We start from the raw sequence: 17236 nt of genomic DNA, 5'->3' as shown, positions 1-17236 counted from the left end.
GTCTTTAAAAAAAAAAACAAACGAAAAAAAGGAGAGTAAGAGGCACCGATGGGCCGGGAGCCACTGGACAGGTAAGCCAGAGAGGCTGGCCGGCCGGCGGCCGCAGGGGGGCAGCCGCGAGCACCCTGCAGCCGGGCCGCCCCGGCCCGCCCCGCCCCACCCCACCCACCCTGAGGCTCCGCCCCCGCGGCCGGCGCCCCGCCCTGCGCGCTGGGGCAGGCACGGGCGGAGGCAGCGGCTGCGGCGGCGGCGGCGGCGGCGGCAGGGACGGGCTGGCGCGCTAAGGGCCGGAGCCCCGGCAGCAGGTGGGCGCGGTGAGGGCCGGCGGCGGCGGGCCGGGGGCTGCCGGGCGGCGCTCGGGCCGGACGCGCCGGCCGTGAGGAGCGCCATGGACTTCAACATGAAGAAGCTGGCGTCGGACGCCGGCATCTTCTTCACCCGGGCGGTGCAGGTGAGGAGGCCGTGCGCCCTGGGCCCCGCGCGGCCGGCGGGCACCCCTGCAACAGAGCCCGGGGCCGCGGGACAAGGCCCTCGCGGTCGCCGCTCCTTTCCGGGTCGCCCTAACCCCCCACCAGCCTTCCTTCTCTTTTGCGCTGCCCAGTCGAGAGAAGGAGCCCCGGGGCTGCCGGCTGCACTGCCCTCTGCGTGGCCCGGGGGCCGGGGAGTGAGCTGGGCCTGCCTCGGTCCCGCTGCCTGGGCGGGAGTTGTCAGCCTCCCCCTTTGCGACCTGCCGGGGCCGAGTTATCCCACTGCCCTGGCGCCCGCCCCGCCCCGGTGGGGGCTCTGATGGGGAGAGCAAATGGCACCAGGCGGCTCCTGCCACCCTGCCATTGGCCAGCAGTGACCCTGACTCCTGCCTGGCGTTTGGAGGCCTGAGTTACAGGCCCAAGGACTCGTGCCCCCGGGCCCCTGAGCCCTTCTCTGAGCCTCCGTCTCCACACCTGTGCAATGGGCTGTCGGAACTGATTCCCTCGGGTCCCTTTTACACGCTTGGATAGTCAGTCCGGAAGCCAGGAGGGCTGGGGTTATTATTTCCTTTCTGCTCCTTGGCAGGCCTGTTTCCTCTTATTTCCCCAGCCCTAGGGGAATGAGGAGGGCTGGGGTCTGGCTGCGTGCCCTCCTTGGGGAGCTGTACGCTGGGTGACGCTAGGATTAGAACAAGTCCTATCCATTTGGGGGCAAGGAGAGAAACTGAAGCAGCTTATCGGTGAAGACGGGGAGTCAGCTGTGGGCGTGGATGCCCCCTCTTGCGACTTTGAGAAGGGCGGGGGCTTCACCTCTCTGGGCCTCAGTTTTTCAGTCTTTTGAAAATGGCCTTAGCAACCCCTCCCTCCCAGCATGGATGTGAGTGTCCCCCGCACTCCGCGTGCACGCGCTCACTAAAGGCAAGTCACTCTTGCTGTAACGTGCTTAGTATTGCATGCGTGCAGCCTGTGACCTTGGCCCAGTCACTTCTCTGGGAGCCTCCATGTGCCCTTCTGTCCATCAGGAATGGCATCAAGTCTGCCTCCAAGGGTGGCCGCAGGCTTCGGGCTTGGCCCAGTCACAGGGCCCTGGGAACGGATCCTGTCGTTTGTCCTTGCTGTGGTGTTGGTTCTCTGGAGGAGCCCAGCCCCAGACCGTCTCTTGGAAGCCCACGTGCCCATGTTTACTAGAAAGCACAGCATCCTGTTGAGGATGGGTACCCCAGAGAGGGTTTGCTGCCTTGGGTTCCCAGCCCTGCCAGTGACCCCAGCCTTAGTGGGGATGCCTGCAGCCTGGAGCTCATTGGCCAGCCCCAATCCATCCAGAAGGTGGGGAGTTCGCCCCCCGTGTTGGTATGGCAACCACTTTATCTCCAACATCGGGGAAGAACCTGATCTGCCAGTTTCCGGCTACTGTGGGGCCCTAGCACCTGATCCTGCCAGGTCTGCAGAGCCTGGGGCGTGGGGAGGCTTGGGCCCCGTGGCCTGGTCGGGGCAGGCCCACTGGGTCGCCCATACTGGCGTGGGAGCCAGCGCCCAGGTCCCCCGCCTCCAGGGCGGAGGAGGGAGCTGGGAGCTTTATAAATAGAGGCTTTCTCTGGCTCCAGCCGCCCACCCCCTGCTGCTGCCATCTTGCAGGGAGCAGCCTCGGACTCTGCAGTCATGAGCCTCTGAAGCCTGGGCCCTTTCTCTTGGCAGGAATGGGGTCAGGTGGCAGCCCGAAGAGAGAGGGGCTTGGAATGTGACCTGGGCAGGAGAGCCCACTTGGGGGACCACCCCTCTGAGGCCATTCGGCCCTGGGATAGGAGTCAGCCAGGAGGGACGGAGGGTGGTTTATTATCAGTGTGTGGGCAGCTCCTCTGCGTGGCTGCCACCTGGCCAGGTAGAAGGACATGCTGGGCAAGCGCTCAGCCCCTCCAGGCACCGGGGGCACTTTGAAAGAGCTTCACCTCATCCCCACCCCGTAAGGCACGGAACCTGGGAGAAGAAGCCGGAGGCCGGATCCCTTTTGCACGTGTGATCCTAGGGTGGCCTCTCAGTCCCCGAACTGTGCCTTGAACGCCAGGAGGGGTTTGCAGAGTTGATCCCGGTGATGGCAACAGCTCAGTGGAGGGCACCCAGGCAGGAAAAACTAAAGCATATTTGGGTAAGATGCCAGTGGTGGTGGAGTGGGCAGTGGAAGTGCTAGTACCAATGCTGTCAGCAGTACTGACTGTATTACTAGGAGCGGAGGTAGGAGTGGTGAGGATAAAAGCCAGGGAGGCTGTGGCATTGTTTTCATCCAAGCCGGGCAGGCAACAGTGGACGTGGGAGGGATGCCCAGGACGTTGGAAAAACCTGGTTGGACTTTGAACGTGGGTGGATGTGTAGTGTGAGGGACAGGTGGCCAGGCGGGAAGTGCTGCCCATAACCGTGACAAGAAGGGGAGGAGATACTGAGCGTGACACCATCACTGGAATCAGAGCGGCTGGTCCCATCGGGGTAAGGACGTCCCTAGGTGGCTCCTGGGAACCGAGGAGGGACCTGCAGGAGATCTTTTATTGCTGATGATAACGATGTTGATACCAGTTGACATTTATCAGGCCTGTGCTGTGTGCTGACCACAGAACTAAGCGCCTCCCAAATATTCTATGAGATGGTTCCTGGTATCCCCATCCCCCCAGTGGAAACTGAGGACCAGAGAGGTGACGTTGCCTCTGAGCCTCAGTTTTCTCATCTGGAAAATGGGGCTAGCGCCACCCCCACCCTCAAAGAGGCTGGGTGAGGGCAGGCCTCTTCAGGGCCCGGCTCTGGGAGGCCCCGGTTTGTGGAAAGTGAGGAAGAAGAGTCAGGAGAGCAAGAGTAGCTGGCTCCCAGGCAGGGAGCCGAAGGCTCTGACCCCTGCCCACCTGGCCCTGCAGAGAGAAACCCAAGCCCCCATGCATAATTGATGGCTGCTGAGCCGGAGCGGCCTGAAGCCAGTGGGGCCTCCTACTCCTTGCAGCTGGAGCTGTCCTTCGCCTCTGGATGACTCAGGGCTGCCAGGTCACCTGAGAAGGGCCTCCAGACCCCCAGCCCATGAGACCCTGACTCCGGCGCAGCCTGCCTCTTGCCTGGCCTCAGTGGCACCTTCTGTGAAATGGGAAACTTGCCCGTGCTGAGCGCCGGGTCAGCACTGTCTGTTGTTGTCAGAGCTGATCTTGCTCCTGTGTGGTTTGTCTCTGACCACCACCCACCACGGCTGGACAGGGCCTTTGAGATCAGAAGGGCCAGGACCTGGGCAGGTTTCTGGCTGTTCCTACGTGGCTCCCATGGCTTTGGCCAGCTCGGAAGGAGGACCCTGTGTCATCCTGGTCCCTCCCTGGCCTCGGGGCGGGGCTGCGGAGCTTCCTGGGCCTGGGTGTGCCCAGCAGTTGGCTCGGATGAGTTGGCACTGCTCCCCATGTACCATACCAGGCAGCAGAGGCCATCCTCCCACCCCACCCCCTCCCTCCCCATCAGATCTTTACAGCATCAGCCCTTACACTGGGCACTGAACTCCCCGCCGGATCCTAGCCTTCATATCTTATCCACATCTTTATTATTTCCTTCTCACAACCTACAAGGGAGATGCTATTCCTTATTATTCCCATTTTCAGCTTCAGAAACTGATGCTCAGAGAGGCAAAGCCACTTGCCCCAGGTCACACTGCTCATCAGAACTGAGACTTGAATCATGTTCCTCTGGTTCTGGAACCTGGGTTCTTCCCACTTACTCCCCCAGGACCCCTTCCTTGGGGCTCCCAGCTGCCCTGGCACCTGCTGATCACCCCAGACCTTGCTCTGTGTCCCTGAGCGCTCGTTACCAAGCGCTTTCCTCCAGAGTCAGGCTGGGAGGACCCTCAGTGATGGCCTACCAGCAGCTCCTTAAGTTGTGTCTGATTTTGTACAGACGTGCATTTGCGGGGCAGGGGGTGTCTGTATCTTTCGTTGGATTTCCGAAACAAACTGGGATCCGCCGGCTCTGGCCCACCCATCCCATGTCACAGAGGAGCAAGCTGAGCCCCAGGGCAGGGTTGCAGTTTGATCGGGGTCCCAGAGTGGATGGGGTAGACGGGTTCCTGGACCTTAGGGCCTGAGTTCCAGCCAGGCGGGAGGGGTAGATGGGTGGGGCAGGGCTGGTCCTCCCCTCCCCTCTGCTGAGTCTTCCACCCCTGGGTGCTCCCCCCAACCCTCCACCTGCAGTTCACAGAGGAGAAATTCGGCCAGGCCGAGAAGACCGAGCTCGACGCCCACTTTGAGAGCCTCCTGGCGCGGGCGGACAGCACCAAGAACTGGACCGAGAAGATCTTGAGGCAGACAGAGGTGTTGCTGCAGCCCAACCCCAGTGAGTAGACACTGGCCAGCCCTGGGCAAGGGGCGGGGCGCCGCGGGCACGGGCGAGCTGTGGAGGCCATGCAGGTGGCCTGGGCGGCAGGCGGGACTTGAGTTAGACTCTTGAGGCTTCAGGCTGCTGTCGGTGGCACGGGAAGGGGGTGTGGTCCCCGTTAAAAACAGCAGTCTGGGTGTCGGGCTCCACAGTGCACTCACTCTCTGGGACATGGAAATGCAAGTTTTGCACAGAGGAGTTGAAGCCTGGAAACTAAAACATCACTGGGAGAAGAGGCAGGAGAAATGGGAGACCAGTCACTGGGGAGCAGGCAGCAAGGGTCAGGGACAAAGAAGGCCCTTCCAGGGTCACACTAAAGCACAGGGCAGGCCCCCACAGCTGCAGGGGAACCTGCCCTGGGGTCCGGAGACGTGTCTGCCTGTATGTCTGCTCTTAGCTAAGGCGGTGTGCTCAGAGCTTTCTGGGTCCGGCCAGAGCGCTGTTCACACGTGTGGTGTGTGCACGCATGCTAAGTTGCTCAGTCAAGTCTGACTCTTTGCAACCCCGTGGACTGTAGCCCACCAGGCTCTTCTGTCCAGGGGAATTCTCCAGGCAAGAATCCTGGAGTGGATTGCCATGCCCTCCTCCAGGGGATCTTCCCCACCCAGGGATCAAACCCGTGGTTCTTAGGTCTCCTGCATTGGCAGGCAGGTTCTTCACCACTAGCGCCCCCTGTGTGTCATGCTCTGAGTCCATATTCTAAGGAGGGGGAAGTGGAAGGCCCGTCTCCGTAGCTGGGTGACCTCAGGCAGGTACTTAACGTCTCTGGGCCGTGGCTTCTCCCTCCCTGTGAGGGGTTTCACAGGGTCAAGAGCCCATCTCACAAGGTGGGGAATCAGCACGAGAATGTCCTGGAAGTCACCAGGCTGGGCGCCCCTGTGGGCCGGTCCTGGACTGGCCTTGGGCTCCTCTGGAAAGGCCGCGTGGCTTTGGCTGCTGTCTCCCACAGGCGCCCGAGTGGAGGAGTTCCTGTACGAGAAGCTGGACAGGAAGGTGCCCTCGCGGGTCACCAACGGGGAGCTGCTGGCGCAGTACATGGCCGAGGCGGCCAGTGAGCTGGGGCCCACCACCCCCTACGGTGAGCCAGTCCCCACGGCCGGGCGGGGCCCGGTCTCTGGCCCTGACCTCCCTCCTCCCTTCTTTCCTTCCTTTCTCTGGTCTTGTATTTACACATGTGATGCCTGGATTCATTCTCCTTGCAAATACCTCAACCAACAGAGGTGAAAACAGTGAAAAATAGAAGCCTCCTGGGACCTCCCTGGTGGTCCAGTGGCTAAGACTCCACACGTCCAGTGCAGTGGGCCTGGGTCCCATCCCTGGTCAGGGAACTAAGGTCCTGCATACCCCATGGCAGGGCCCCAAAAAGAAAAAAAAGAGCCTCCTTTACCCACTTTTGGTTTGTGTGCATTTTTTAATGGGATCATATTATCTTATGTGTGTGATTCCACAACCTGTTTTTTAAACTTGGTGTTGCTTTACAGATTATCTGTTCACAGTAGCACTTAAAGAGCCACTTCAGTCTTTGCTTTTATTTAAGTTTTATTGAGGTACAGTTTATGTACTGTAAAGTGTACTTGTTTTAAGTGTGTAATTTGGTGATTTTTAGTAATTGTACAAACATCCCTCAATCCAGTTTATTTTTAAATTTTTAATTAATTCTGAATTAAAATGTGGTTGATTTATAATATTGTGTTAGTTTCAGGTATACAGCGCAGTGATTCTGTTATATACACGTATATATGCTCCTTCTCAAATTCTTTTCACTTTGGGTTATTCCAAAATATTGAGTATAGTTCCCTGTGCTCTACAGTAGGCCTTGTTGGTTACCTGTTTTATAAATAGTAGTGTGTATATGTTAATCCCAACCTGATTTATCCCTCATTCCCGCCACCCCCACTTCCCAGTTTCTCCTTCGGTCACCATCCCCCGACCCCCACTTCCCAGCCTCCCCTTTGGTCACCATCCCCCCAGCCCCGCTTCCCAGCCTCCCCTTTGGTCACCCCCACCCCCACTTCCCAGCCTCCCCTTTGGTCACCATAAGTCTGTTTTCTATGTCTGCGAAGTCTGTTTCTGTTTTAGAAGTTCATTTGTATCATTTTTTAAGATTCCACATATGTGTTATCATGATATTTGTCTTTCTCTGCCCAGTATGACAGTCTCTGGGTCCATCCATGTTGCAACAAATGGCATTATTTCATTCTTTTTTTTTTTATGGCTGAGTAATGTTCCATTGTATATATTTATCACATCTTTTTTATCCATTCGTCTGTTGACAGACATTTAGGTTGCTTCCATGTCTTGGCTGTTGTAAATAGTGCCACGATGAACATTGGGGTGCATGTAGCTTTTCCAATTACTATTTCCTCCAAGTATATACATGCCCAGGAGTGGGATTGCAGGGTCGTGTGGTAGCTCTGTTTTTACTTTCTGAGGGTGCCTCTGTACTGTCCTCCAGAGTGGCTGTACCAATTTACATTCCCAGCGGCAGTGTAGGAGGGTCCCTTTTTCTCCACACCCTCTCCAGCATTTATTATTTGTAGATTTTTGATGATGGCCATTCTGGCTGGTGTGAGGTCATACCTCACTGTAGTTTTGATTTGCATTTCTCTAATAGTTAGCAATGTTGAGCATCTTTTCATGTGCCTTTTGGCCAGCAGTATGTCTTAATCGATATGTCTATGTAGATCTGCCCATTTTTCTCTGGGTTGTTTGTTTTGATGATGTTAAGCCTCATGAGCTGTTTGTACATTTGTTTTGTTACTGTTCTCCGTGTATCTCAGGTCTTTTTTGTTTGATCCTCTTTTACTGACTTCTTTTGAGTTAAAAAGATATTTTCTAGTGTAACAGTGTAATTTCTTTGCTCCTTTTTTTCTTTAACTTAAAGCATTTTTCTTAGTGGTTTTAAAATGTGAATCACAACATGCACTTTAACTTAACACAGTCTACTTCAGAGTAATGCTAACTGAATTCCAGTAAAATATAGAAACTTTGCTCCAGGATAACTCCCTTCCCTCCCTCTTCCTTTGTGCTCACATTGTCATACATACTATTTCTCAACAATACAGTTTATAATTATTGTTTTATGCAATTGTCTTTTAAGTCAGTTAAGAAAAGAGAAAAAAAAATGTATCGTCTTTTATGCGTCTATAGTCACCTTTACAGCTGCTCTGTGTTTCTTTATGTGGATTCACCTTACCCTCTAGTGTCGTGTCGCTTGTACGTGAAGTGTTTCTTCTGTGGCAGGTCTGCCAGCAGGGAATTCTTGTAGCCTGTGTCTAACTGGGAATGTCTTTATGTTCACTTTTGGAGGGCAGTTTTGTGGTGTATAGAATTCTTGGATGAGAGTTTTTTCCTTTCATCACTTTGAGTATATTCTCTCACTGTCTGACCTCCCTTGTGTCTGATAAGAAGTCAGTTCAAATCTGCCGTTGAGCCCTTCTAGTGATTTTTTTTTCACATCAGTTGTTAAACTTTTCAACTCTAGAATTTTCACTTCTTTTTTTTTAATTTTAATCTCTTTATTGACATTTCTTATTTGAGAAGTCATTGTCATCATACTTTGCTTAAATCTTTTTAAAAAAATTTTAATTGGAGGGTAATTGTTTTACAATGTTGTATTAATCTTAAATCCTTAAACATGGTTCTATTTTTTTTATTTTTTAATTGAAGTGTAGTTGATTTTAATATGTGTTTCTGGTATATGCCATAGTGATTCAGTATTTTTGCAGATTATATTCCATTATAGGTTATTACAAAGTAATGGCTATTATTCCCTGTGCTATATGGTATATGCTGTTGCTTATCTATTTCATTTATAGCAGTTTTATCCTATACCAGAATTTGTCCCTCCCTACCATTATGGTTTTGGTTGTTTTTGCTTTTTCTTTTCCACTTCTTTGTAATAGCTGCTTAGAAGTCTTTGTCTGCTAAATCTAATATCTGGGCCTCCTCGGAGATAGTGCCTGTTGATTGCTTTTCTCTCCCTGTGTATTGACTGTACTTTCCTATTTCTTTGCGTGTCTTATAATTCTTCTTGGGTTATTAGTGCTGTTTGTTTCTTTAGAGACTTACCTGAGCTAATTGTTTAGAGTTTGTGTTCTTTGCTGTATGCAGCTGCTGATGTCTCTGCTTATTTTTCTATTTATTCTTTTTACTTTTAAGCCTAGCTTCCTAAGGGTTGCTTCCAGGTCAGCATACGTTGGTGGTCAGCTAATGATTAATCAGAAGTTGTGTGTAGACATCTTGCACCATTAAGGCTTTGCTGATGAATTTATGAGTGGGCTGGGGAACGCGCTCAAGTTCACGCAGTTTATATGTGTGCCTAGCTTTTACTTCGTGAATGTGCAAAGCCTCCCACTAGCCAAGAATGATTTGATAGCTGGGGCTCTCTCCTGTGCTTCCCATGCATGCTACACACAGGCACAGCCTTCTAGACCAGCAGAGCTGTCTGGAGTTTATCAAGGCTCACCGTGACTGCCTCATTCCCCAGATCTCCTATTAAATTTCTGGCAGGTCTGCTGCTTATTCCAGCCAGTCCTCCAGCTCCATGTTAGCTGTGATGTTGGCCTTTCCTGATTATTTGCCATTGAGATCATTACTGCTTGTGACCATGTCTTGTGGGTTTTTCTGTGTTCCAGCCAAAATCAAGTCCTCCCCCTCCAGCAGCTTCAAGGCTTACCCCACCCTGATAGAGGGGCACACCACAGAGCTTGGAGAGAGGGGAGCACGTCCAGGCTAAAAAGCCACCATCTCCATGGTTCTTACCAAGGTCCTGTAGTTCTGGAGTAAATGTTTCTCAATTTGTTACTTGCCTTTGGTCAATTTCCAGAGTCCAGAAATGATTGTTTTTGACAACTGTGTCCAGTTTTGTTTTGTTTTTGAAAGAGATAGATAAATAGGTAAGTTTTTGTTTTTTGCCATACTGCATAGCATACCAGATCTTAGTTCCCCAACCAGGGATTGAACCTATGCCCCCTGCAGTGGAAGTGGAGTCTTAGCCATTGGACCCTCAGGGAAGTCCCTGTGTCCTTTCTGGGAGGAGGATTTGCTGAGTTCCTCCGTCTGTTATTCTTAAAGTCCCACCCTCCTTCTTTCTAATGGCTGTGACGTGTTCTGGTTTTGGGGTGTCTCAGTATTTATTGGCCAATGGGTATGTGGATATACAGATTTTCTCCCATTTTCCCAGGCCAGTCATTTCTGCTCTTGCCTCTCAGAACATCTCTCTCAGCGCTCTCTCCTCCCTCCTGGGAGCCATAGCCGGAGTTCAGCCTGCCTCCTCACCCCCGACTCTGCTTCTCAGGGAAGACGCTGATCAAGGTGGCGGAAGCAGAAAAGCGCCTGGGAGCGGCCGAGAGAGATTTCATCCACACGGCCTCCATCAACTTCCTCACGCCCCTGCGCAACTTCCTGGAAGGGGACTGGAAGACGATTTCGGTGAGGAGCCTGGAGCTGCGTGCCTCCTGGTGACCCTGGCTGCCCTCTCCTCAGAGCCGCGGAACCCAGCTCAGGACCCCGCAGCCCTTAGGGCCTCCCCAGATGTGGCGCTTGTGGACCAAGTGGCCTGGAGTGTTTGGCCTTGCCCGTCCGGGCCTCAGTTTCCCTGTCTTGGCCAGATGGTCCTATGGGCTGGTCCCGCTGGGGCTGGGGGTCTCCCATGGCAGCCGTGAGGCTCATGTCCCTGATTCTCCCCAACCCCGCCCCACAACAGAAGGAGAGGCGGCTCCTGCAGAACCGGCGTCTAGACCTGGATGCCTCCAAAGCGCGGCTCAAGAAGGCCAAGGCTGCCGAAGCCAAAGCCACGGTAGGTGTCCTGCTGGACCAGAGTGGGTGGAGGCTCAGGGTGGAGGCTCGTGGTGTTTGGCATGACCTCCCTCCCTGTCGAAGCCTGGCTGGGGGGCACTGCTCGGGGCAGACCACGTCAGGTCACGCCCATCTGCTCCCACCCCCAATGGAACCCTGCTGACCCAGAGCTCTGGGTTCCCAGGGCAGACACTGGGTCTGGGGGTGGGTGGTGGGTAGACCCACAGCGCCCTCACCTGAGCTCAGGGCAGCCTGCAGCCTCCCCAGATAGACAGCCAGTTGGCTTCTCGCATGCCCCCCGCGCTGCCCTCCCTGGATGCTCAGCTCTGTTCCCGGCTCTGCCCGGGCATGGCTCCGCTACTAACCGCCCCCCCTTCTCCGCCACTCCAGTGCTGTTCCTCGGGCGCCCCATCCTGTCCTCAGGCTCCATTGTGCTGGTGTGGAGGTCCCAGAGCTGGGCTGCTCACCTGCCCAGGGGCGGGTCTTGGGGCCCTTCAGGGAGCCCCACGTCACTGAATGGAACCGGGGCTATCTTGGCTCCCCTTCTGCTCAGCCAGGCCGATGGGATGCAGCGTGGCACATGGTGACCAGGGCGAGGCCAGGGTTTGGGAGAGCTGGGCCCCAGGGGCCTGGGCTGCTTGGGGTGCAGGGGCTGCAAGGCCACCTCACACCCCGGGGTGGGAACTCCCCCGGTCAGGTCCAGGACACGCCAGGGACACTGGCACCTGCACCCGGCGGGGCCCTCAGCCAGGGAAGGCCAGGTCCCCCCGCTGCCCGAGAGTTAGTTACAGCCCCCAGCCCTCCTCGCATTCCCCGCCCTTTGTGTGGCCCCTGGGGGCCACGGAGCCTGGGCGGTGCCCCTGGCAAGAGCCGTGGTGCCTCGTCCAGGTGTGTGGAGTCCAGACTGGAGGCAGGGCCTCAGCCACCAGCGTCGGGTTGGGCTTGGGTAGGCTGCCTGAGCCCCCCTGGATGGGACAGGCTCCCCGCCCTCAGGGCCGGGCAGCTCTCTGGAGTCCCTTGGCCAGGACAGGCCTTCCTCTGTCCGCCAGGCCGGGGAGCGCTTCCTTCGTCACCAGGGCGGCACAACCTCCCATCCGGCTGGTTGGCCCAGACCAGCCCCGAGTGTGTGGCTTTTAGCAGGATGTCCCCTCCCAAGCTGGGCCCTGGTACAGCATCCCAGCGGGCTCCAGCCCAGCAGGGCACCCCCAGCCCACCCGCCACCCCTCAGCAGCCACACTGGTCAGGACTCCTTCCGGAGGGCGGGCTTGTGCGTCCCCAGGGGGCCTGCTCCCGCCTGCGCTGTGGACTCACTAACTCTTTGTTTTTGTTCCTTGCCGTTCTGCTTTGGGTAACTTGGCTCAGTGTGAGGGAGATGTGAGTATACCTGTCCCACGTGCTGTGCCGCTTCTGGTTTGCCCACCTCGGCCTTGGGCCCCGTGGGGCCGGGCAGGGCTGGGCCAGCCAGGCCGGGGAGGGCGGTCCTCCGGGCCTTTTGCAAAGCAGCTGGTCTCCCACCGCGGCCTCCACCACGTGTAGCCTCTGGTCTGGGGGGACGCCAGGCGTTGGAGCCTGTTGAGTCAGCTTTTTGCAAATGTCGACCGCCTGTCACTCTGTCTATCCATGCATCCATCTGTCCATCCTCGTGGTGGGGGAGGGGCCCAGTCCTTGCTGCAGGAAGGAGAGATGACTGGGTGTGTGCAGAGGTGTGGATGGAGCGAGCCGGGTAGGGTGGGGGTGGGCTCTGCTTGGAGAACGGTGGGTCTAACAGGCCTCTGAGTGAGACGAGGCTGGCCTGGGGAAGAGAGGCCTGAGGACCGCCGGGGCCAGACGGGTCTGCGTCCTGCCCAAGGTTCCGGGCTGTCCCCTCGTCGGCATCTGCTCTCCTGGGCTCCCCAGCGTGTCCACCCTCTTGGTCTTTGTCCCGACCCTCGGAGACCCTCACTCATCCTGCCTCCTGTGCAGGTGGTTGGCGTGGGGAGAAGGGGGTCTGTGTTGTTATCTGTCCGTACCCTCCTGTCCATGGGGTTGGGGTGCGGGGTGCTCCTGGCATCTCCCTGGGGGAGACTCTAGGGCGGCCTCCTGGCCTAGCACCTGCGCCACGTGACTCCCCCCTCCCCCGTGAACTCTGTTCCCCGCCAGACGGTGCCTGACTTTCAGGAGACTAGACCGCGTAATTACATTCTCTCGGCCAGCGCCTCCGCGGTAAGCGCCCCTGCCTGCCCCGCCCCGGCTCCCCCCTCCCTGCCCCCAGCCCCAACACCTGGCACCTGATGCCAGTCAGGAGAACAGGAGGCAGAGGGTCAGGCAGGGGCCACCTGGGCCCTGTGCCCTCGCCCCTCTCTGCCCAACGCTGAAGGTGAGCCTGGCCCGCTGCCCCGGGCAGCCTGGTAAACTCCGGGGGGCCCGAGAGTCCATCCACCCCCACTCAGCGCCCACCCCCACTCAGCACCCACCCCTGAGAGCCAGGCCCGCCCTGCGCCCGGAGGAGAGGGAGGAGGTCCCGGCCTGGCCTGCTGGGAGGTCACAGACCCCTGGACAGGACTCGGGGACGGTGCTGTCTGTCCAGTGGCCCCCAGAGCACATCGGCTAGGTGTCGGGGAGGCGCCCAGAGGCCTTGAGATGGAGCAGGGGTGGGAAGGTAGACCCGGCGGGGAGGGGAAGAGCAGCCCGGGGCCAAGGCCCCTGAGGTGGGGGAACGGGCATGTCCTGAGCTGGCCCCTCCAAAGCGGAGCATGAAGGCAGCGGTGGGTGGGTGGGCAGGCGGGACTGGGATTTAAGAGGGTGGGCTGGGCGGGGCGGGGTCAGGAGGACTTTGAACGTCTGGTATCTTTTTTTCCTACAGCTTGTTGAGATCTTGGTGTTTACTGTTTAGTTGGGGAAATAGGCAGATGACACCTGTCCCGTCATGCCTGTCGAAACCAGTCCTGGGCCTTTCTCTGCCTCTCTCTGTTCCTTTCCCCGTGGGTGACATCCTCCTGCACCACCCACCTCCCCGCAGGCTCTTCTCCATCTGTCATAAGCATGTTGCTGTGTGTGTGTGTGTGCGCGGGCGTGGTCCCTTCTCCCTTGGGGGCGTTAACCGCCCTGTAGTGCCCCGGCCCCCTGTGGCTGGCTTGCCCACGTGTGTTCACATGGAGGTCGCTTCCCGTCTGCCGAACGGTGCTGGGGTGGGGACGCCTCTGTCCCAGCCAAGCTGGCCTGGGTTTTGCTCTCTGTGCCCCCCAGGCCCCGTGTTAGGGTAGCAGCGGGCAGGAGGAACGGGCCTTCTAAGCCATGGTCGGGGGAGGGGGGTCTTTCTTCTTTAGACTCTGGAGGACACTTGCCGCCCCCCTTCCTGGGCCGAGTGGAAGGAGGACTATCCAGGAGGGTGGAGACGGCCCTGTATTTTTCTTGTGCCTTTGAACCCCAGTCTGACTCTGGCACGAGGCTGCCTTTCTCTGCCGAAGGACAGAAAGGTTCAGTGACTGGTCTAGGGTCACACGGTCCTGCCTCCCAGCCCAGCAGCCTCAGCAGAGCGTCAGGGTGGGGTGGGGGACGCTCGGTCTCCCTGGAGACCCCAGTCCGAGCCTGGGGGCTTGCCTGTAGGAGAAACCCAAGCAGGACTTCCCAGCTGGCTGTCCCCCCTCCCCGCATGTGGCATGTGGGACTGGATGGACTGTGACGTCAGAGCCCCCCCTCCCTCTCACACCAGGCCTCCCCCCAGCCTCAGCTCCTGGTGGGATTGTGGGGAGGACATTGGGAAGCGTGAGGGGTAGGAAGAGGTTGCGGGGATCTCGGGAGCTGGGGCAGGGGCCCGGGCTCTGGGGTACAGCCGTCCCCCACCTCCCTTCCCCTCCCCTGCTGACCGCTGCCCCCTCCCTCCCCTGCTGACCGGTCCTGTTGTGGTCTCTGCAGCTCTGGAATGATGAGGTGGACAAGGTGAGTCGGGGCTCAGGGAAGAAACGGGGTGGGGAACGGGAGTCCAGGCTCGCCTGCTGTCTTCGGGGGCAGGTCTGCGTCTAGTTCTGAGCTCTGCCCTGCAGCCGCTGGGGCCATGGTAAGGGGCGGTCACCTCCCTCTGCCCCGCAGCACACCGTGGGCCCTCTGGAGGCCAAAGCAACTGTTGGTTGAATTTGTCCCTGCTGGGTGGTGGCCTCAGATGGACAAATGCATGAGCATGAAAGGCCAAGGAAGGCGCCTTAGGCTCTGTGTGCCCACCCAGCAACTGGCCTCCTCTGGGGGGTTCCCAAGCTGGGCTAAGACTTCTCCAGGGGGTCAGGGCCCTAGGCCTGAAGTCAGGGGTGAGAGGTGAACCCCTTCGCCAATGTCTGCATCCTGAGGTGGGGTGTGGGGAAGTCCATCTGCCACAGAAGGGAAGAGGAGACCGCTCCCGGGCGGCTCCAGGGGCGGGAGGAGTCTGGTAGGAGGGCGACTAGGGCCATTCTTGCCCTCGTGCTCATCCCCGGCCCTTCCTAGGCTGAGCAGGAGCTCCGAGTGGCCCAGACGGAGTTTGACCGGCAGGCAGAAGTGACCCGGCTCCTGCTGGAGGGGATCAGTAGCACCCACGTGAGTCCTGTCCTGTTTCCTCTGTCGTCCCAAGTCGTCTTTGCCACCCATGTGTCAGACACCACAACTCTTAAGTTCAGGTTGAGGTAGCTAGTGAACCTGGGTGGGGCAGAGCCCACGGTCCTAAAGGTCCCAAAGCTGGGGGTACAGCCCCCTCCCAACCCAGAGAGCAAGAGGCCTGGGCAGAAAACGCCGGACGCCGAGCCAGGGTCTGTAGAGCGTGGGGTGGGGAGTGGGCTGCTTCGTCCGCCCGCGGGCGCCAGGTCAGCCACCGCCTCTTCTGGGCAGGTGAACCACCTTCGCTGCCTGCACGAGTTCGTCGAGTCTCAGACCACATACTATGCCCAGTGCTACCGCCACATGCTGGACCTCCAGAAGCAGCTGGGCAGGTGCCAACCGGGGGCCCCTGGCTCCCAGCTCCCCCGAGCTCAGCAAGCCCCTGTTGACACCCAGGGTGGGGTGGAGGGCTGCTGACCATGGTGGGGCGTCACCCCCACCTCTGGGCCTGGGCACCCCATGAAGAGGACAGTGAGGGGGGTAGCTGGCCTCAGGGATCTTGGGTGCAGGTTCTGGGGTGGGGTGGGGGGTGGTAGGGACAGCAGGGGCGTCTCACTTCCCCTTGTTTCCCTCTTCACGCTGCCAGCTCCCAGGGAGCCATGTAAGTAGCAAGGTAGTCTTGCCTCCATGGCCGTGGGCCTGACTGGTGTTTTGTGGGGCATGTGGGACTTCCCCCCAACAAGAGGGTGGCTCCCGGCTGCTGAGATGGGCGCCCCCACCACTCTTCTCTTCAGATTCCCAGGCACCTTTGTGGGCACCGCCGAGCCCGCCTCCCCACCCCTCAGCAGTACCTCGCCCACCACCACCGCGGCCACGATGCCCATGGGGCCCTCCGTGGCTGACCTGGCCCCTCCGGGGGAGGCTGCTCTCCGCCTGGAGGAGGTGGCCCCACCGGCCAGCGGAACCCGGAAAGCCCGCGTTCTCTATGACTACGAGGCGGCCGACAGCAGCGAGCTGGCCCTGCTGGCCGATGAGGTGGGCCTGAAGCCACAGGGATGGGTTGGCGGTCGGGGGGCACAGGCCGGCTTAGGGGGCCAGGGGACCAGAGCTGGGGGCATGGGGTCTGTGGACCGTGCATCACGGGCTCCCCGCCTCTGAGGGGTCTGGGGGATAGGGGGAGAGCCGGGACCCACCAAAGGAAACAGAGGCAGCTCCAGCTCTGAGGAGGCAGGCTCTGATCCATCTCCATAGAGCAGCTGAGAGGGCGCCCGTCACTGGAGGCACGGGGCCCCTGCGTAGCTGGGGCGTGACCCTCCTCTTCTGTGATCCCTTTCAGCTCATCACTGTCTACAGCCTGCCTGGCATGGACCCCGACTGGCTCATTGGCGAGAGAGGCAACAAGAAGGGCAAGGTCCCCGTCACCTACTTGGAACTGCTCAGTTGAGCAGGCCTCCTCCCCCAGGCCCTGCCCACTCTGGCCTGGGCAGGGGGAATGGGTGCAGCCCCGCCTCGTGTCTGTTGGTGATCCAGCTGCTCAGTGTGGGGAGGCTCACCCCAGCCCCGTCCTGCCCCTTGGCTGTCCAGCCGCGAGGGGCCCGAGAGGCTGAATGATCCCGGCTCCTCCCCTGGCCTGCTTCTGACCTGTTTCTGGAGCCCCCAACCCCTGCCTGCATCCCTGAGCCCCCCCAGCCCTCTCGGCTCCTGCTCAGGAGGGCGGGCCTGGCTGCAGCAGCTGCGCTCAGCGCCCTGGCCTGTGAAGGGCGTCAGTGCAAGATGGGCCGAGGACACCCTGGGGCGCACCCTTGGCAAGAGAGAGTACCTGCCTTTTAGTTGCCAAAAGCAGCAAAGGAGGCGAGGCAGGCAGACAGGCAGGCAGGCCTGTGGCGGGCCGGGGACAGGGGTGCCGTCCCCCTGCACTGCAGTGGAGGGGAGCCTGGCCGGAGCGGCAGCTCCCCGGTGCTAGCCCTCCCCTCCCAGCCCTATCGCTAGAGCCAAGTCTGATGGCTGCCCGCCTGCACTCTCAGCTCACTTTTTAACGGATCTTT

General features: G+C 58.5%; 1 protein-coding gene across 4 annotated transcripts; it reads left to right on the top strand.

The window, feature by feature from the left end:
• Window positions 1-242: 242 nt before the first annotated feature.
• On the top strand, window positions 243-16796 carry SH3GLB2 (SH3 domain containing GRB2 like, endophilin B2). 4 transcript variants are annotated; one of them, XM_055541354.1, is made up of 12 exons: window positions 243-451; window positions 4667-4808; window positions 5800-5928; window positions 10150-10283; window positions 10558-10650; window positions 12789-12851; window positions 13955-14104; window positions 14544-14567; window positions 15105-15194; window positions 15483-15583; window positions 15986-16226; window positions 16528-16796. In XM_055541354.1, exons 1-12 carry the CDS (start codon window positions 389-391, stop codon window positions 16633-16635), a joined length of 1338 nt encoding a protein of 445 aa, XP_055397329.1. In that variant the 5' UTR covers window positions 243-388; the 3' UTR covers window positions 16636-16796. The 4 variants fall into 4 exon arrangements, with proteins under 4 accessions (XP_055397329.1, XP_055397330.1, XP_055397331.1 ...); XM_055541355.1 differs by lacking the exon at window positions 13955-14104; XM_055541356.1 differs by lacking the exons at window positions 12789-12851; window positions 13955-14104.
• Window positions 16797-17236: the final 440 nt, after the last annotated feature.

Source organism: Bubalus kerabau, chromosome 11 (genome assembly GCF_029407905.1).
Source record: "Bubalus kerabau isolate K-KA32 ecotype Philippines breed swamp buffalo chromosome 11, PCC_UOA_SB_1v2, whole genome shotgun sequence".
NCBI classification, from domain to species: domain Eukaryota; kingdom Metazoa; phylum Chordata; class Mammalia; order Artiodactyla; family Bovidae; genus Bubalus; species Bubalus kerabau.
The sequence above is the reverse complement of the archived record's forward strand: the minus strand, read 5'-3'. Positions and strand labels throughout refer to the sequence as shown.